This window comes from Heloderma suspectum, chromosome 5, assembly GCF_057233095.1.
Source record: "Heloderma suspectum isolate Gila_16-S chromosome 5, 16-S_ref, whole genome shotgun sequence".
In the NCBI taxonomy this organism is placed as follows: Eukaryota; Metazoa; Chordata; class Lepidosauria; order Squamata; family Helodermatidae; genus Heloderma; species Heloderma suspectum.
The window spans coordinates 162,010,312-162,031,451 of NC_139462.1; the positions used below are offsets into that span (position 1 = coordinate 162,010,312).

Genomic DNA, 21,140 nt, shown 5'->3' on the forward strand with positions numbered 1-21,140 from the left:
GTTTCCTAGAATCTGCATTTGTAAAGAAGTTAGTCGTTTACTAATAAAAGTAGTGTTGACCTGGAGCTTTGTTTCCCGGACTGTGTTGAATGCAAAGAGAGAGGATGAAGGAATATGTCAAATACTTTTACTCCATTGTTTTTCTTTAATTCGGTTCCTCTGCAGTTCAGCTGCTGTGTGCCCATCCCTCCACTTTAAATTCAGTATGATTGGGGCGTTCATTCCGAAGGGTCTGTCTTTCACCTGGCTGTGTCCTCCACAAGTAACTCACCAGCCTTTCCAACACATCAAAGCCCTAGAGCGCTCTTTTGAGCCTTCAGATCATCCTGCACTTCATTTTTGCCAGTGGGAGTAATTAGCCTCAGTGATTATTCACTTCTCTGATGTTTGCATTACTTCGCGTCGCTGATGTGTAAAGTTGCTTCTCTGATGCATAAGAGTTTTATTGCACTAGCGATCTTGCTAGATCTCAGGATCATGGGAGGCTGCCATTGCGAGCAGGGAGAAAGTGCACTGCGAAGGAGAAAGGGGGGTGGAAGCTATCCTTCCACAACAGGTTGGTGGAATGGGGTGAAATTGCGGGGGGATGCTCTCATGGGGAGCCTTCGGGTGCTGCACTGGATAATTGGGGATTTTGGCTTCTTCAGGGAAATTGGCGCACTAGGGAAAATACAGGTGGGAGCAATAACTCTGTGACAGTTTGCTGGAATACGGTGAAATTCAGCGGGAGGTGAAGACCTTTTTATTTTCCCAGGCATTTTTAGCATTTTAAGGCTCCAGTTTTTAGCTCTGCTGTCTTAAATCTGCCATTACATTTTAAGTACCTACACTGCTGCTAGTTTTACTCTGATTGTATTTTTATTCTGTAGTTTTAATCTATTATGTTTTCTATTGTATTTTCTGTTGTATTTTTGTAGTTTTAATTTTGTGAACTTCCCAGAGAGCCTCGGCTATTGGGCAGTATAAAAATGAAAACAAATAAATTGGGGCGGTGGGATGTTCTCGTGGGGAACCTTCAGATGTTGCATTGGATAATGAGAATTTTGGCTTCTCCGGGGAAAAGTGAGCATTTTTTCCTCCTATCCCCCCATTTTCCCCTATTCTCCTTTTTCCATTGACATTAAACTAATCTGCATAAGGGCTTTATCACAATAGCGATCAACTGCGGTCTCAGGATCCACAGGAGCAGAGAAGCCTGTCATTGCAATCAGGGAGAAGTGGCCAGAGAAAGAGAAAGGGGGGTTGGAGTTAGAACTCCCTGACTGTTTGCTGGAATGGGGCTTGTTTGCACTGGTGGGGTGCTCTCATAGGGAGCAAGTATCTAACCTGCCTTTTTAGCGCTGTTTCTAGCCTTCAGAATTGTGAATTTGTTACTCTCCGTTCATAATAATGTAGTACCGGGAGAGGGGGGCGAGCCCGGGCAGGGGCAGGGAAACAAGCCTCTCACTGGTTGAGTGGCCCCTGTAAGGTTGATGACGTTCAGTTCCTACTGCCCCTACCCCACTCGGAAGAATGTTCCTTTCAAGCGCTGAAGACCCATGAAAACCAGATTTTTTAAGGTACAGAACACTCGGCTTTTCTTGCTTCGTGTGTCCCGTATGGACCAAAGCTGATTCCATGAAAATCCAGATATTACTCCAACATGCTTCTCAGTCTGTTGTCAGTCTGATCCCCCCATGGACTAATCATCTGTCCCTATAAATTTCTTCCTCCTGAAATGGCAGGCCATGATTTTGTTCTGTGCCAGCATCTCAAGACATCTGATACAGTGTGCCAGAAAAAAACATGGAGGCAGAATCTTTGGACAGGAACATGAAATTGCCAGGTCGCAGTGATCTGAGGTAATCTGGTTTAAATTAGCTGGCAAAATAACCTGGTATCTAATGGCCATAAGGGTGCAATTGTGTCTTGGTGGATGAGTAACTTCCTAAGGCAGGGAAGGGCAACTTGTGGCCCTCCAGATGTTTTGGCCTGCAACTTCCATCAGCCTTAGCCAGCATAGCCAGTGCAGAGGGATTTTGGGAGTTGTTGGCCAAAACATCTGGAGGGCCACGAGTTGCTCTCCCCTGTCCTAAGGAGTTTCAGTTTTTGTGCATCTTCCTCATCCCCCAGAAATGGCCCAGAAACAGTATAGATCATGGTGTTTTGTGTAGACTGCACACTTTTACGTACATATTATTAGCAGATTAACCCCCAAGCCCTGCTGCTCTGCTTGCATCTTTACATGTGAACCACTGGGAAAGTGAATATGGGAGTTGAAGACCTCTCTTGATACATGTCTTTGACTGGCAGCCTTGGATGCTCTTGTGACGTATATATATATATAAAGAAGAGCCCATGTGTTAGAAGCACCAACAGCATTTTGTACTGACAATGCCATAATCCTCAAATTACCACAGGCATCTGGCACAATCTTCATGCAGCTGACGGAAAGGCTTTCATCTTTTTTCCCCACTGATACTAAGCCCAAACCATCTCTCTTGTTTCTGGCAGTGCATTCTAGCATGAAGGGCAAACTGGAAAGCTCAGTATGTAATGCATCCTGACAGACTAAGTATTGACGAACCAACTAAACAGGAGTTCAAGTGTGGATTCACTCCGACTGAAATCATGGCAAGGAATAAACTCTTGATCAGCAGGGGATCTCATCATCATTGCCCCATTGTTTTAGGGTTGTGAGTTCCTTGTTTTGTTTCTTTAAAAAAAAAAAAATTCAGAGCATCATAGCAGCATTCACATGTTATAAAAGGCTGTTTTTGTGCTATGCCTCTGACCATCCTTGAATCTTGGAACAGTTTAGTAGACGCAGTCCATAAGTTTTTCAGATGTTTCAATAATAAGGACTAGAAACTTGCCTTTTAAAAAATGGTTCAATGCTTTCTGGAGACAAGACTGAATCCAGGTCCAGATTCTGCACAGAAAAGGAAGTAATAAACCACAGCCATGGTTTATTAAATTCAGTCTTATCAGAACTTGTTTCTTTTTAAAATGTTTTAATTGTCTTAACATGGTGTTTTATTCTTTTTATCTTTGCTGTTCACCACTCCGAAATCTTTTTATGTGGAGTGGTATATAAATATTGTCAATAAATAAATGAATAAAATAAGTATATTGGATGCATGAAATACATGACAGTGCTTACAAAAGCTAAGCTATTGCACAATATACAACACATTTCTCACTTGCAGAAATGAAGCAGTGTTGAGCAAGGTGGAAAATGATGTAAAGCTAGATAACACGGCTTCAGCATACCATATCTAAAATAAATACAAGCTTGCTACATCTATGCCAGCAATCCCCAAGCCAGAACAAATATGCCTTGAGATGAACCTTGAAATTACATTTGCGTAATGAACAGAAGACAGAGCCTCAGACATTCTCCAGCTGACAATGATTAAAAAAACAGCCACCAACAGCACTGGTACAGCGCTTGGTACATGGCTGTCCGGCTCACAGCTGACACCTGAGCCTCCATGGACAGCTGGGAGTCCAAAATGACCCCCAGGCTGCGGACCTGGTCTTTCAAGGGTTACCGTACCCCATTCAACACCAGGTCAACATCCCCCAACCTCCTCTTCTCTCCCACCAAAAGTACCTCGGTCTTGGCAGGGTTCAGCTTATTCCTCCCCATCCAGCCACTCACCGTCTCCAGCCCTTTGGAAAGAAATTCTACGGCCAACCTTGGTGAAGACTTAAATGGGAGGAAGAGCTGTGTGTCATCCGCATATTGATGACACCACACCCCAAACCTCCTGATGATAGCCCCCAGCGGCTTCACATAGATGTTAAATAGCATCGGGAAGAGGATCGAACCCTGTGGCACCCCACAAGTGAGCGGCCACGGGTCCGAAACATCCTCTCCCAGTGCTACCCTCTGGTACCTGCCAGTGAGGAAGGACCGGAACCACCGCAATACGGTGTCTCCAATGCCAAACCCCTCCAGGCGGTCCAGGAGGATACCGTGGTCAACAGTATCAAAAGCCACTGAGAGGTTGAGGAGAACAAGGAAGGAGCATTCACCCCTATCCAGAGCCCTCCTGATATCATCCACCAAGGCAACCAAGGCCATTTCTGTCCCATGCCCAGGGCTGAAGCCCAAATGAAATGGGTCTAGATAATTGGCTTCTTCTAAGTGTGCCTTCAACTGCATTGCCACCACCTGCTCAATCACCTTGCCCTAAAATGGCAGATTCGAGACTGGGCGAAAGTTGTTCAAAACTTGGGGATCCAAGGAGGGCTTCTTTAAGAGTGGTCTTATCAGTGCCTCCTTGAGGGCTGATGGCATCACTCCCTCCTCAAAGGAGGCGTTCACCACCGCCCTGATCCCCTCACCCAGCCCCTCTCTGCAGCTCATAATGAGCCAAGATGGGCAAGGATCAAGTAAGCATGTAGTTGACCTTACAGATGAAAGCACCTTGTCCACTTCATCAGAAGGAAGAAGCTGGAACCAATCCCACAAAACTGGTTTGCCACAGACCACCTCTTGCTCACTAAATGTATCCACAGCACACGGAATAACACTCCTAATCTGATCAATTTTATCTGCAAAGTGCCTTGCCAAGGCCTCACAGGAGGCCTTAGGATGCCCCAGTGGTTCCGGAGCCACAGGACCGACCAGGCTCCAGACCACTTGGAACAGCCTCCTGGGACAGCACTCTGTGGACGCGATAGAGGCAGCATAATATTCCTTTTTTGCTGCCTTCACCTTGTGCCAAAAGGGGGCTTTCCCAGGTGGACTTGCTCCACTATATGGCCATATTCCAATCTGGGTTTCTTCCTGGTTATGGGACTGAATCAGCTTTGGGACCCTTGATGGATGACCTCTATCAAGAGAGGGACAGGGGGCGTGCAGCCCTGTTAATTCTGCTCGACCTCTCATCGGCTTTTGATACCATCGACCATGGTATCCTCCTGGATTGACTCTGGGATGGGTATCAGAGGCACTGTGTTCCAGTGGTTCTGGTCCTACCTGTGGGGTCAATTTTAGAAAGTAGCATGGGTGACCATTCCTCAGCCCCTTGGCAACTGAGCTATGGGGCCCCACAGGATACCATCTTGTCCCCAGTGTTATTTAACATCTATATGAAGCTGCTCGGGGTGGTCATTAGGGGATTTGGAGCCAAGTGCCATCAGTATGCTGATGACACACAGCTCTTATCTCCCTGTGACATCTGAATCAGGAGAGGCTGTGCAAGTCCTGGATCAATGCCTGAACTCAGTAACGGGCTGGATGAGGGCCAATAAACTGAAGCTGAATCCTGGCAAGACGGAAGCCTTGTGAGGGAGCAGTTCCTGGGTCCAGGAGATAAACTCATTGCCTGTTCTGGATGGGGTTGCACTCCCTCTGAAAGATCAGTTTTGTAGCCTGGGCATACTCCTAGATCCATCACTGTCGCTGGAGGCCCAAGTGGCCATGGTGGTTCAGAGTACCTTTTTCCAGCTTCAGGTGGTTCGCCAACTATGGCCTCTCCTGGAAAGGGATAGCTTGGCCACAGTGGTACAAGTGCTAGTAATCTGTTTTAGATATGGAACAGTATACACATATTGTAAATAAATAAACAAATATTGTGGTTCCTGCATCTAGTAACTTGGCTCCCCCTCTGCAATTGGACCACCGAGCCCAGTATTGTGAACACTGACTGGCACTGGCTCTCCAGGAATCTTTCTTAGCCTTGCCTGGAGATGCCAGGGATTGAACCTGGGACCTTCTGCACGCAAATCAGGTGCTCTGCCACGGAGCCATGACCCCACCCCTAATGTTGAAATCCATTCAGCATTTGTATCTAATTCTCACTTTTCAGCGTGCAAGGTAGCAGGAGAAAAAGTTATCCTGGAACTATCTATCTGTACTTATTTGTAGCACTTACCTATATCCTGTGTCCGCATACCTGCAAATAAACCTGTAACTGTACACCTGAAGTGGGATCCTATTTAATTCTAAAGAACTAGCCCTGGAAATTTGAGTCCTTAGGGCCCACAAACCAGCCACTTTGTGAAGTCATACATCAAAGGTGGAGAGGCACTTGATCAATAACTTTTATTGTTGTCTTGAACAATTACAGTTTTTATGTGAATAAACTGTTTACTCCCGATCAATATTTGCGCTACTCATTAGCTGTACAACAATCCATGTTTTATGATTGCTGGGACATTATTATTTGCTCTAGGTGTTGTCTGTTTTAGAAGCAGAAGGTAGTGTCTGCTACAATCTTGGCAGTGTAAAGAAAACTATAAATAACCCTATATAATAGTGACTTAGAAACAGTCTAGGATACTTTAGATCAAAACTGATACTAAAACTCTTTTCCAACAGTAGCCCTTTGAAAATAAGTACTGAAATCAGTAGCCAATAGTTCGTGTGTTCTTTTTTCTTCCCCCCTTTTTAAAATGTAAAATTGCAAATAATGAAATATACCTAAATTTAGGATTGGGGACTTGCTTTTAAAACAACTGATCTTCCCTTTGCATATCACATTGCATATCTGGATGTAATAATAATTTCCTAGAAAGTACAGTTATGATAGACTGTCATGATAGTGTACCAGGATGGGAAATGTTTGTGTAGTGTTGTGCAAAGGGAGGCACTCAAATGGCTGGGAGAAGAAGGAATAGAGAGTAGCCAAGCCATGTTTTCTTTTGTAACAGTTGTATATTGTTAAAGTGATTTTGGCTTTAATCCTATATCAACATCCCTGGGAGTAAATCCCACTGAACTCAGTGGGACGTACTTCAAAATAGATGCGTATAGGATTGCACTGTTTGGTTTTTAATTTCCTCCTGCAGTGAACATCATTTTGACATTTTGCAGCAGTAAATATTGCTATTTAAAACAACAAGAAGAAGACGACGACAATTGCATCATTGTGAAATGTTATTTCCTTTTCTTTTCCGATTTTGGCTCATTATTACCTGAATGTGCAATGTGGCTTGACAGAGCTTTACTTTTTTCTTTCTTTGCCTAAATAGAATGAAATGCACTGCAGGTTAGGAAGTTGCTAAAAACTATATTATTTTCATTTCTCTTTACAAACTATAAATCATTCACAATGGTAGCTTGCTCCTGACTTCATGATTTGCTGATTTTGTAGCCTTTGACTTTCAGCACAGATGAAGGAAGGAGATATGAATTTAGGGTCCAAAGGAATGCATAGAAGTGGAAGTGCACATTAAACTAGCAAGATCACGGTAATGAAAACATGGGATGTGTGGTGTGGAATACGAAGCCAAACTACATGTGACATTCAATATGACCTCCTCCTGAGACCCTGGAGAGGCATTACCGCAGCACTGCGCTGTATGGATTGATGGCCACCAAACCAGCAGGTGTCACTCAACCTGTATAACGGCATGTCAAAGTGGCTGGCACTATTTTACAGAGTGGAAACCAACTAACTGGCTGCCCTGTAGAGCAGCAGTGTCCTTGTATGCACTAGTTTTTAGCTGCCAGCTGCAGGATGAACCATTCCTAAACTGGAGGCCCAGATGGAAGCACATGCCTACCTCTCCCACTGAAATGCTGCCTTGATACCTACTTGTATGCCTGATTCCTACCTGCCCATGTTGTATATTTGCAAGTACATCAGTATTACAGAAGCAGTGGGTTCTTCTCAAACTGGGGAGAGGTAACGAGCGGGGTACCACAGGGCTCAGTCCTGGGCCCAGTGCTCTTCAACATTTTTATTAATGACTTGGAGGAGGAGGTGCAGGGAATGCTGATCAAATTTGCAGATGACACAAAATTGGGCGGGATAGCCAATACTTTGGAAGACAGAAACAAAATTCAAAGTGATCTGGATAGACTGGAGCGCTGGGCAGAAAACAACAGAATGACATTTAATAGGGATAAATGCCAAGTTCTGCGCCTAGGAAAAAGAAACCAAATGCACAGTTACAAGATGGGGGATACATGGCTCAACAACACGACAAGCGAGAAGGATCTTGGAATTGTTGTCGATCACAAGCTGAATATGAGCCAACAATGTGATGTGGCTGCAAAAAAGGCAAATGTGATTTTGGGCTGCATTAATAGAAGCATAGCTTCCAAATCCCGGGAAGTACTAGTTCCCCTCTACTCAGCACTGGTTAGGCCTCATCTGGAGTATTGTGTCCAGTTCTGGGCACCACACTTTAAGAAGGATGCAGACAAACTGGAGAGGGTTCAGAGGAGGGCAACAAAGATGATCAGGGGACTAGAAACAAAGCCCAATGAAGAGAGACTGAAAGAACTGGGCATGTTTAGCCTTCAGAAGAGAAGACTGAGGGGAGATATGATAGCGCTCTTCAAGTACTTGAAAGGTTGTCACAGAGAAGAAGGCCAGGATCTCTTCTTGATCATCCCAGAGGCAGGACATGGAATAATGGGCTCAAGTTACAGGAAGCCAGATTCCGGCTGAACATCAGGAAAAACTTCCTGACTGTAAGAGCAATACGACCATGGAACCAATTACCTGGGGAGGTGGTGGGCTCTCCCACACTGGAGGCGTTCAAGACGAGGCTGGACAGCCATCTGTCAGGGATGCTCTGACTTGGATTCCTGCATTGAGCAGGGGGTTGGACTCGATGGCCTTGTAGGCCCCTTCCAACCCTACTATTCTATGATTCTATAAGCCTGCTAGATAGTACTGGAGAGGTCAGCATTTGTGGCGCATGTCACACAGCAAAACTGAGGTTGCTAAGGAAGTTGACATCTGGGACCTCCAAGGTAGATTTCTTTGAAATGTTACCTGTGTGAATGAGACGGTGATGTTGGGAGGAAAGGTTTGGAATGATTAGGCACTGAGGAACAAACCAGGCCTATACAAAAGGGACTGGCTCCACTTGAACCAAAATGGAACCAGACTGCTGGTTTTTAATATTTAAAAGGTTACAATGAAGCCTTTTCTGTGTCCCCCATAGACACCAGGGTTCCCACAGACATCTCTCGTGGTGCCCACCAAGCTCCCTGCCCTTCCTTGTTATTATTTTAATTCTCAAAATTATTTTAATTAAGCAAAAAAAATGTAACTGGGAGGCTGGCATGCTGCAAAGGGAAGTGCTATCCTCCAGCACCATCTTTATTTGGTTCAAAATACTGCTTTTGTGGTTTGGAGTTCAGACCCTACCTCTGCCTTGTACTTGGGTTCTTAGGCAGGTTACTTTTCTTTCAGACTCACCAGTTTGACCTTCTGGAAAACGAGTGTTTGTGACTGGCCATTCCCACTATGACTGCCATTTTATGAATGGCAAGTACCAGCCCTGGCAGCCATTTTGTGAGAACATCCACAACACTCAACATTCCAACTTAACAAGGTTGGAGACTTCTGCTCTGGCTAATGGCGGCAAACATCTTCCCCCAACAACAATACCCTGAGTACGTTGGGGCATTTTGAAAGTAGAAAAGAACAGTGAAGGTTGCTCAAGCAGCTTCTCCTCCACTTCAAGCAGTAGTAAAGTGTGTGTATGTGTTTTTAAAAAGACACACTGTCAGCTGCCTTATCCCAAATGATATGATCCCTGCCCAGCCCAAAATTGTTGGAATTCACCCTCACCCTCCTGAAAAAAAATGCTGCATAGCCACCCTCCAGAAAATCCTTGATGTGCTAGGTGTTGTTCTCGTTGTTTTACTTAAATGTTTTAAAATAAATGGGGGAACATTCAAAAATGGCATTCCCCCATATGCACCCTCAAGTGGTATTTATAGGCCATTCTATCGTCTCAATATTGTGAGATTGGGGATTTGGACAGGAGAGGGTTAATGGGACCAAAAGGATCGCTTAAAGTTGACCAGACACATCACTTTGTTAGGTTTCAGTGTGAAGTTTAAGTCAGGCTTAGGTTTCAACTCCCTCTTTCCAAACACCACCCACCCGCAGTGTACATTCTGACACCTCAAAGAATCTGATAAAAGACGGAAGGTTCCTTCAGCCCATTCAGAAAAAAACATCGTACACAAGCCAGTGCTGCCTTTGCAAATCTTGCAGGAGCAAAGCCCAGGAAGTATCATGACTCAGACAGCTGGTAAGTACATGGGGGGGGGGGGAGTTCTATTTGAATTACTTTCTTCCTCTTTTCTTATTTGATAACTCTGGGTGACAGAACCCAGAGAATTGCACACTTCAAAGTTAATTGAGAATTATGAGTCTACTAGTGAAGTTAATGGGCACTCAGTCCCTGAGATTTTAAAAGAGTCAGGACCCATAATTGTTTAGTAAAAGTTGAGATCCCATACCTTGACTTTCAAACAAGGGTATAATTTGCCAAATATCTGTACAGAATGCTTAAAGATTGATATAGGAGTTGCTATATATGTACTAAAAAGTTTATAGAGCCATTAGCTGGGATTAAAATTATTTTCCAATGATGTAAATTCCCTTTTTCTTATCAGTACTGGTATCATTAATAGTTTAGCACTTTGCACTGAAATTTCTCTGCTATAGTTCTCTATCATGACAGTCAATATCTAGCTGAAATTATGAACATTTAAATTCCACTGATTTCAGTGCTGAACTCCCATTGATTTCAAGCAAAAACTCATTGCTTGAGTTTTTTAAATGTGCTTTTGGCTGGGTGATGACCCCCTCCAAAATATTTTTGTTAATCATTTATGGAGCATATTAACTTTGTAAAATACATCACCGCTCTTGATTCAACACGGATGGTTAGCCTTTCAGCATTAGGACTATTGCACCTTTCATAGTTTTGCAAAATAGGCAATTTCAGCAATTGCAGCTTGTCTTGTCACAGATGTTTGAAAACCACATCCTAAAATCTCTTTATTTACCCAACTCTTAAAAGCATAGGCGTCCCAATGCTGAAAGCTAGTAACTTGATCTACTGTTCTTACTGTTAAATTACCAAACATGATTTACGTTATCTCTACTGTACAGATGTCTAGGTGTCTACTGTTTATTGCAGAGGGTGTAATTATTATTACACAATAAGTGTTTACTGCAGGGGGTGGGCAACTTGTGGTCTCCAGATGTGCTTACAACCCCCTTTATCTCTCACCATTGACTATGCTGACTATGGGTAATGGGAATTGTAGGCCAAAACATCTGGAGGGCCACAAGTTTATTGCCACATTTCTTTTAAATTTATTTCACTTTGCCTATTCATTGTTCGGGAACTAAAATAACACTGGATTTTGCGCCCTTTGCATCCATGCTTCGCTGCACATACCAGTAATGTTGATGCAGTTGCGACTGGCCTCCTAAATGAAGTGGGAAAACACAGCAGCGCTACCACTAGAAGACAATGTTGACTGCCTGTAAAATTCCAGAAGAAGAGCAATGATGCAATAAAAGTATCACCTGGAAGCACCCTCATTGTCATTGGCAAGACTCACATGTTATTCCTGCACTCCTTCCACTGAGTGTTGGAGAAAAAACATTTAGTGCTGCTGAAGCACTGTTTTTCTACTGTTATCAAGAAGTGTAATTAAAATGGAGGTTCCACACAACACTTTAATATATCACTATATTATTCAGCAATGTCCTCTGGCCAAGATCCTTCTCTATTGATTACTCATTTGTGCCATTCAGTAAAGATATTTTCCAGTGCTAAGTTTCCTGCTTTTAGGTTCTGGTGTTCTATTGCTTCCTGCTCATTAATGATAAATTACCCCTGAATTAGTCAACTTATGTTCTGTATCACAGGCAGGGTTTTTAATTATTGGTTTCCCTGAACTATTTTTTTTAATAGTGAAATAATATGAAACTACACACACAGGGAACAGAAGCTGACTAATTCAGGTGCAATTCATCATTCCTCCTCCAGCCACACTTAACATGATGCAATAAAATAGCCAGGACCAACAAACAAGAAGCATTTAATTAAATGCACAGTAGCTCTTAAAAGCCTCAGTAGCGCTTTACTATCTGTACTGGCACTGTAATTGTGTTTTATTGCAAAAAATTCAATCAGATCTAAAGAAATGTGGGAGGACAACTCAAAACACTGGAATGCAACTATTTGACAATTATATAATGTGGATTCTCTATAAGAGGTGCATAAGCAAATGATGGCAATTCCAAAGAAAATGGCTAGTATGGAAGTAAGCTGTCTTTCACACATATACCCCAAAAGCAGGAGAGAGGCTGAAAAGCACATTCATGCTGCAATAGTATACCTAGTTCCCTGAAAGTAAGCCACATTCTATTTCAGGGGACTTACTTCTGAGAAGTTGTGTATAGGACTGCACTGCAGTACAAGCCTATGCAAGTCTACCCAGAACTAAGTCCTATTGAGTTTAATGGGGCTTGTTCTCAGGTGTGTATAGGATTGCAGCTATAGTGACACATCTGAAATCTGACCAAGGACGATGTCAGCGAAGTTTTTGTCATCTAAAAGTTCAATTGACGTAGGGCACATTGTCTGGTGCTGACAAGGTACACAGTTTTTGATGAGTAAGGTATGTGTGACTAATTACAGAGAAGAAATTTCTCTTGCATGTATTTTCCCAGTGCCAGATTAATAGCCCACATTTGCTATTCTTGTTTTAGTTTAAGAGAACACAAGCATTAGTAATTCCCTTTTATTTCCTTGAGAAAGGAACACACCAATGTTGGGAGTCATTTTTGTTGTTGATTGCTGTAGGACTAGGCACTAAAGAAAATCCCTAGGGCATCTTTGTTCTTTCCTGCCTTGTTTCACCCCCACCTGCTGCTGCAAATAACAATAAAATAAAGACTTCCATAAAGACGATTTTACTGGGAGGGAAGTCTCAGTGTGGCAAATGACCAGTTCTGTAATGCCAGCCTCCTGTTTTTAAGGCTTGGGATTAGGGTAACGATTTACCTGGGAGGGAAGTCTCAGTGTGGCAAATGACCAGTTCTGTAATGCCAGCCTCCTGTTTTTAAGGTTTGGGATTAGGGTAAGGTTACTGGCTTCTGGTCCAAGGAGAAGCTAAGCCCAGGAGAAAGCTTATATACAGTCAAGTCAAATGTACTAGCAGTGAACCATAACAAAACAGCTTAATTGGCTAGTGGCAGCCAAGGTCCCAGCATATCCACAGCTCTGACACCAGGCCAAATATCCCATCTGTCCAGTGGATAGTCTGGCCCCACATTTTGGTGGCATGTGTTTATTTATTTAAAGCATTTGTATAGCAGCCTTCATCAAAGAAATATTTCTTTGTTGTCCTTTCCAGGGGGTCCTCTGAAGGCTGTTGGAGTTGATTTCCTCAGAGAAGAGAATAGCCGTCTCCATCATACCAATGCCTATAACAATGGTAGCCTGATTTTGAGACGTGGGCAGGTGTTTCACCTGAAGGTGACATTTAGCAGGGAGCTGAAAGACAATGACCAAGTCACAGTGCAACTCAGCATTGGTAAGCAAGCCACAATTTGGTCTTTCACAATAGGTCTAGGAATACCTACGGTGGTACAGACAGTTGCCCTTCAAAGATTCCATAATCTGAAACCAGAAAAACGTAACAGGTGTGTCAGTCCAAACACATTGTGCAAGTTCAAAGTCATAATGGATTGTTTCATTTTCTGAATGGCTTTCAAATTTAAGGCAAGTTTATTGGAAGGTAAATGTTTTGACTGCACTAAGATAATAAGAAGGGAAGGAAAAAATGGACCACTAATAAGGAGGGGAAATGGAAATGGAGACACATATTTGTGTTTACACTGATATCCCATCTTCCTTCGGGTAGTCCATGGGATGTCCCGATAACATCCCAACCAGGCTCTGATCAGGTTGAGACTTGCTTACTTTTAACAATATCATGTTCTCTCAAACCATCCTGCACTACAAGGAGAACGACAAATACTGCTCATTTTTAAAATCTTTTCTACATAACCATCATGGTTAAAAACTTGGGATTGCATCCAGATTCAGTCATGGTTAGAGCAGACCTATTAAAATCAGTGGGGCTTAAGTTAGTCATGACAAACTTAAGCCCCATTGATTTAAATGGGTCTACTCTAGATATGACAGAATCTGAATCCAAGACTAGTTTGAACAAAGTTTTTGCAATTCTACACCAGATGCCAGATTGTAATCATAATCTGTTTACCATATAGTGTACTGCGTAACTACTGGAACTGTTTTATTGGAGTTTGCCTCTTCAGTACCTTCCTCTATGCAGTTTAGAGACCAAAAATAACCAAATAGGTTACATAGTATGTATATCCCAATGGAAGCAGGTGTCAGTAGTATATTTATTAGAATATCCATCGAAGATGGGGACTCAAAACAAAGGCTATTGCTTTTTCTCTCTCTCTTTCTCTCTTTTCTTTAAATCCTTTCTTTTTAAAATGGATATGATATACTGTACTTAAATTTACTGCCTGAGGGTGTATAGAAATGTGCACACTCATTTATATATCTAGTACAAAATATATTAGTGATTGTTGTAAGGTTCATTTTAAGCTTTATTATTATATAACATTATAAAATGTATTAGTGATTTGTTATTATTATTTATCCTTTTAAATTTTCTTCCTTTTTATTATTATTACTATCGTTATTGGTTAGTAAGATTTTTGGCTGGCTAAAGTGTTAAGTTTTACTATTATATGTTAGCTGAAGGGCAATATATGGTTTACTGGAAATGAATTGTAGGCCTGCTTTCTTGCTATAAGACTGATGATATGATATTGAAATGTAAGGTTGATAAGGCCTGGCGTGATATGGTCCATGGGGTCACGAAGAGTCGGACACGACTGAACGACTGAACAACAAAAATTGAATTGTAATATTGCCAATGTTACAGGTATAATTTTAAGTAGAATGGGATTTGAAGTTCCTGTGTAATGGAGTTTAAATTTAATCCTTTTAAATAACTTTTTATATTTTTATGGGGGGGGGGGGTTCTTCCTTCTCCTTCTCCTTCTTCTGTTTTGTTTTTTTTTTCTCTTTTGCTATTGCTGTGTCCTCTTAAGAATACTGTATTATTGGGAAATTGTAGTTATTGATTGGGTTGTTGGTATTATTTCATTTATAAAGATAAAAAATAGAATAAAAAGTATTTTCAAAACAAACAAACAAAGGCTATTGCCCTGCTATTCTTTGTTAAGGCCTTTATAGGTTTGTTAATGTTACTCTTCATGAATTTGTATTCTTCCAGGTGAAAAACCAATGCCATCCAATAGGACTTTTTTATCCTTGAATGCAAGGTCAGGACAGGATGGTCAAACATGGCATGCCAATATCCATCAAACAAATGGGAAGGAGGTACATATGTTTAGGATACCCTACACTGAAATGTCCTGTTTGAGCAATTTTTGATTGACATTTTATGGTTGTCACCGGGGCGGGGGGAGGCATCAAGGGTAAACATGGTTGAGCACTTGCCAAGGGCCCACATGCCATCAGGGGCCCAGTGAAAAGAGCCCCTGGAGTTGCTCTTCCCCGTCACCATTGCAACCTGCTTATTCACCTGCCTCTTGCTCTTACCCAGACAATGGTGGTGAGAAGAAGGAGCAGTAGATACCACAACCTACTTGTTCACTGGCTCTTTGCCTGTCAAGCAAGCAAGCCGTAGCAATGATAAGAAAGAGGAGGAAGAGCAGTAGCAGCTGGTGATAATGCCAGTGAGAAGGTAGATGCACTGAGGGAGGGGGCCCATTGAGAGTGCCATGCCCAAGGGCCCTCCCAAACCTGTCACAAAGAAGGTGGTTTAAGTCACTTGACATGACTGGTGCCATCTCATGGCGAACCTTTCACTTTTGTTCTTTGTGATGCCCTTCATGGTATCAAGAAAGGAGGTGGTGCCCAAGGGACCTGGGAATCAAGAAAAGTGAATGTAACACTAGAAGCTTTGTAAGTGATACTGCTGCCATTTTCTGATTCTTGGCCAGTGAGATTACAGATAAGCCCAAGGGGTGAGCTCATCTTATGAAAGATGAGAAGAATCTGTTTTCAAAAGTTGGTTACTAAATATCTTTAATTAAAGAGTTCTAATTCATTCATTCCTGAGGTAAGATACTCTTCATCAGGGGATATTAAGAACACGGGAAAGAGGAAATTAGTCTCCTCCACAGTCTGGCTTGGATCAAGGTTTGTAAAGATTGACACATGACGAAGAAAAAACCCAATAATCATCACTCCCTTTAACAGTGAATTCAGGTCGTGAGTGCTGACAGCTATGCAGTCAAATTGGATCCACTGAGAAACAAGAAGGAGGTATCAGCACATTTGGGGTACCCTGAGGTTTGCACAGCACACTAAGCAGAGCATCTGGTGCAGTCTCTGACTATGGTGTGGTTATATTTACACAAAGCAATGAGATACCCAATTTATCTTATACAACACTGTGACAGTATGATGGTCTTGCGTTTTTCTTAGTGTCTGATAGCTGTAATCAGTCCAGCAGATGCAATTATTGGAAAATACCTTCTGAAAGTGGAAACAGGATCTAACGTTTATAGTCCTGACAATAATTTTGTCTACATTTTGTTCAACGCTTGGTGTGAAGGTAATTAATGTGACCTAAAGGGGGTTAATTCTATTATTGCTATGGAAGGTTGACTAGAAGAGCTGTCTAGTTTAGAAATCTGGTTCTACAATGACTCCAAAAGAGGTATAACGATATGTAATAAGGTTATCAGGCTGTGAAAGCCTATTTTTGTTGACAGTATAATTATCTCACATGGGTAATTTAAGCATGAGCAGGGGCACAATTCAACATAATATTACACAATAAAAACAGCTAATAAAGATCTGGGCTCCTTTCATAGAGGTTTATTTGGACAATAGCTACTAGATATGACAGCCATATAGTGCGTTGGATATAGTCTTAGCCATACATAGAAGAGACCCATTGAAAACAGTTGGACTTACAAAACAATTAGACTTAAGTCCTGTTGATTTCCATAGGTCTATTCTAAGAATGACTAAGTCTGGATCCAACCCAAGGCTGGCCCTCATCATTCTGCTGCCTGCAGCAAAGAACAAAAAGGCACCCCCTGCCATTCCATGTACAAAAAGTGACTGGACTGGCAATCTTTCTTCAACATGGGTGATGGGACAGCATCCTCCATCACACCTGAAGGCAGCAAGCTAGCCTCCCAACATCTGCTGCCTGAAGTGCTTGCCTCACTCTGCCTAATGGTAGGGCTGGCCTTGATCCAACCCACTATCTTCAGGATCAGAGGCAACATGCCTCTGAATACCAGTTGCTGGGAAACAACACTGGGAGGAGGCTTTTGCCCTCATATCCTGCTCTTGGGCTTTCCATAGGCACTTTGTTGGTCATTGTAGGAAACAGGATGCTGAATGAGATAGGCCTTCGGTCTGGTCCAGCAGGGATCTTGTACCTTTATGACTGCTCTCAGGATTAGTGGATAATAATTGCTCTAATACAGCAGTATATATGTAATACTGTATTTGTGAATAGAAGCAGTACTGGAGAACAGCACAAGACAAAATAAATGGCATTGTTGCTAGTGGGAATCCTAACTATTTTATTGGCTGTTTGCTAGGCAGCCAAACAGACCTCAGCCTGAATAATCACAACACAATTGTGTTTTCAGTCGGCAGCAGAAGTACTTCCAAAAAGCTTTTGAACACACAACAGAAGCCGGCCCTCTTTTTCCTTTCTCTGGTGTTCAACGCCACATTCACATTTGACTCCATCAACCTGAAGAGTGCTCAGCCATTATAAGGGTCAGTCTGCACCCAGGTGTAAGCCATTTCCTGAGAACAGTAACCTGCCTCCCCGCACTTCAATAATATTGTTACTTGCATCCCACTTTCCAGGTAGCAAGGCAAGCAGGTTCAGGGTTTGGTTTCCTTTGCAGGAAGAGATCACCACAGACTTCAGGGGTTTCTATAATAGTTGAATTTACTTACGAAAATACAAGTTGAGCATAGGTGGAGGCACAGCATAACACTCCAACAAAGCAAGGAGATATTCCCAAATGCTTCTTGTGTACCAGAGCTCAAAATTCAGCTCAGCCCTTTCTCTCTGTCTCAGTGCCACGTTCTCTCAAAACTGAAGTGTTTTGTACCTGTACGCGCACACTGGCAGGCTTGACCAGTAAAAAAAAACAAAAACTTTAAGGCAGCAGGAAAACCTTCTGTCCAAACTCCAGTCTCCTTTGCAGCAAACAGAGAGTAACTATCTTAAAACAATAAAGGCACAATCCTATGCACGTTTAGACAGGAAAAAGTATAACTCCCAGCATTCCCAGCCAGCAATGCTGGCTGGGGAATACTAGGATTCATAGGCCTTTTTTCTGTCTAAACATGCATAGGATTGTGCCTTTAATAATAAGATCAATTGAACCACTGGTCTTCTAAGAGTCAAACTACCCACTAAGAAATGTTACGTAGTACACATTTTCCTTCCCTGTATCACCTTAGCTGGGCCAGAGGGAATCACTGTTACACATTCCCTACCAAACGTCACTGTATGTGAAAATCTAGTGTGTAGTAAAGAATGGGGTCTAGCCTGTTCCATCTGGGATTCTTTTTGGCTGGCTAGCTGACATTAGAGTGAGCTGTTCTGACCTTAGGCAGTGATGCCTAATGTTCTTCTTGTGGATCTACATGATAAAGAAATAATATTCCCCTGAGAAGGGCTGAATAGCCCAAAAAGTGTTGGGATCTTGAATGTTTGATTGGTAGACATGCCTCACACATAGGGCCGATTTGCATGACATAGTTGGCTCATTGTGGGTTATTTAACACACAATGAGCTGCGGTATGTGCTGGGCATGTGCGGCCACCATTTTGATTGCACAGCCCCCCATCAGGCCGATCAGGTGTTGTGCCATGTCATCCGAACCCAGTCATCATGGGTTATTTATTCTTTATTTATTTATTTATTTATTTATTACATTTATATCCCGCCTTTTTTCCTCCTTAAGGAACCCAAGGCGGCTTACACAATCCTCCTCCTCCATTTTATCCTCACAACAACAACCCTGTGAGGTGGGTTGGGCTGAGAATCTGTGACTGACCCAAAGTCACCCAGTGAGCTTCCATGGCCAAGCAGGGGCTAGAACTCGGATCTCCTGACTCCTAGTCCAACACTCTAGCCACTACACCACACTGGCTCTCTGAGGGTTGAGGGTTGAACAACCCATGCTTAACCCACGATTTGCAGACTGCGTTAAGTAAGAGTTGTTTAACCCTTGAATAACCAACGATGACTGGGTTGGGGCAACACGGCGCAACTCCTGATTGGCTCGATTGAGGATTGTGCATTCAAAATGGCTGCGGCACGTGCCCGGCACACACTACAGCTCATCATAGGTTAAATAACCCAAAATGAGCCAGCCATGTCTTGCGAACTAGGTCACAGAGTCATAGATAGGGTGACTCCCAATGAAGCAGATTTCTATATCTGAAACAAGAAGAGATTTCTTCAGAAAAATGCTTGATAATCAGAAGAAAGAATTCTGTTCTGTAATGATAAATGATCTCTGGATACCTGTAGTTGAAATGGGGAGACCAGAACACAAATGGATAGTTTATCAAGTGCATCAGTCATCTTATCTGAATGTCTGCCATAGTCTCTTGGGGTCTGACAGCCACAAATAGGTCATCACCCAACCATGAGAGTTTCTGACAACTGACTACAAAACCAAGTAATGTGTTCATGTGTTTGCTTTAGCGGATTCTGTTTTCATGGCCGACGACGATGAGAGAACTGAGTATGTGCTCAATGACACTGGCTATCTCTATGTTGGATCATCAAAAAATATACGTGGAAGACCTTGGAATTTTGGGCAGGTAAAAGGTCACGTATTTCTCTCTTTCTGTCTAGGCATAAGTATGCACTATTGTTTGTTTGTTTGTTTGTTTGTTTGTTTGTTTGTTTGTTTCTATACCACCCAATAGCTGAAGCTCTCTGGGCAGTTCACAAAATGAAAACCACAGAGTGCAGCATAAAACAATATAAAATATGAAAGCTTAAAACCACAATATAACAGTACAACTAGAATAAAACCTAGCAGCAATGCAGAGATTTAAAATACAGATTTAAACTGCCAGAGCTAAAAGACTAGGAAGTGAAAATGCTAAAAGACTGGGATTATTAAAAGGTTTTCAACTGACGCTGGAAGGAGTACAGCGTGGTTCCATCTACTCAGATAAACGTATATGTAAAATAACATGGTGGAAACAAAAGCAATAAAGTGACAGCGTGAATGCCTGCCGGTGAAACGGAACACAACCTTTTCAGCCCATTCCTCCAGCAGAATTGAGAGTAGGGATGTACGAAATTGGCCTTACCTGGCTCCGCCGGGTTCCGCTGGGGGGGGGGAGGCGCTCCGTCCCTCCCTCCGGAATCCTTGCTGGGGGGGGAGGCGCTCTGCGCCTCCTCCCCCAGAATCCTAGCCAGCTGGCTGTGCTCCGCAGGGATTCTGAGAGGCTGCCGGCCGGCTCCGCCAGCAGCCGGACATCCGGCCGCTGGCTAGCAGGGATGCAAATGGCGGTGGCCATAGCCACTGCCGTTTGCGTCCCTGTAGTCAGCCATGATAGGCCACGTAAATCTTTATGTAGCCTATCACGTCTGACTTTAAAAAAAACAACACGTGCGTACACAAATGGCGGCGGCTACGGCCACCGCCATTTGCATTCCTTATTTTGGCCCGTCTTAGTCTACGTAAATATTTACTTAGACTAAGACGGCGAAAATAAGGGGAACGCAAATAGCGTAGAGGACGCTATTTGTGTTCCCCTTATTTTCGCCGTCTTAGTCTGCGTAAATATTTACGTAGACTAAGACGGGCCAAAATAAAGAACGCAAATTGTGGCGGCTGTAGCCACCACCATTTGCGTACGCACGTGGTTGTGGTTTTTTTAAGTCAGATGTGATAGGCTACGTAAAGATTTACGTAGCCTATCACGGTGTTGTTTTTTTAACCTAGCTGTGATAGGCTACGTAAATCTTTACGTAGCCTATCACATCTTTTTTTTTTTACACGGGAAATGGTGGCGGCGGCAGCTGGTCGGAAGACTGGCCGACGCAGCCGCCGATGCAGCCACCACCGGAGCCGCCGCCACCCGGAAGATCCACCCCAGGTAAGTCTCGTCCCGGGGGGATCCGCGGGGGGGGGGAGGCCGTTCCACCACAGATTTCGGGGGGCCGAATGCGCTGGCATTCGGCCTCCCCGAGATCCGTGGCGGAATTCTCTGATATCCCTAATTGAGAGCCAATGTGATTACCATGGACTGCATGTAGTGCACATCCATGTAAATACGTG

At 43.0% G+C, this 21,140-nt stretch overlaps 1 protein-coding gene and 1 long non-coding RNA gene across 2 annotated transcripts in view; one reads left to right on the top strand and one right to left on the bottom strand.

Annotated features, from left to right (window-relative positions):
- The window catches only part of LOC146344732 (uncharacterized), a 23,439-nt gene extending 5,512 nt beyond the window's left edge, over positions 1 to 17,927 (bottom strand). The window contains exons 1-3 of the long non-coding RNA XR_014792299.1: positions 17,779 to 17,927; positions 13,356 to 13,392; positions 11,158 to 11,243 (exon numbers count right to left, since the gene is read on the bottom strand). This is a non-coding gene — a long non-coding RNA (uncharacterized LOC146344732). The remainder of the gene's footprint in view (positions 1 to 11,157; positions 11,244 to 13,355; positions 13,393 to 17,778) is intronic.
- The window catches only part of TGM4 (transglutaminase 4), a 27,731-nt gene continuing 16,507 nt past the window's right edge, over positions 9,917 to 21,140 (top strand). Inside the window, exons 1-5 of the mRNA XM_084858103.1 lie at positions 9,917 to 9,996; positions 13,127 to 13,306; positions 15,053 to 15,159; positions 16,273 to 16,402; positions 19,547 to 19,665. Of these exons, the coding sequence (XP_084714229.1) occupies positions 9,981 to 9,996; positions 13,127 to 13,306; positions 15,053 to 15,159; positions 16,273 to 16,402; positions 19,547 to 19,665 (552 nt within the window). The 5' untranslated portion in view covers positions 9,917 to 9,980. The remainder of the gene's footprint in view (positions 9,997 to 13,126; positions 13,307 to 15,052; positions 15,160 to 16,272; positions 16,403 to 19,546; positions 19,666 to 21,140) is intronic.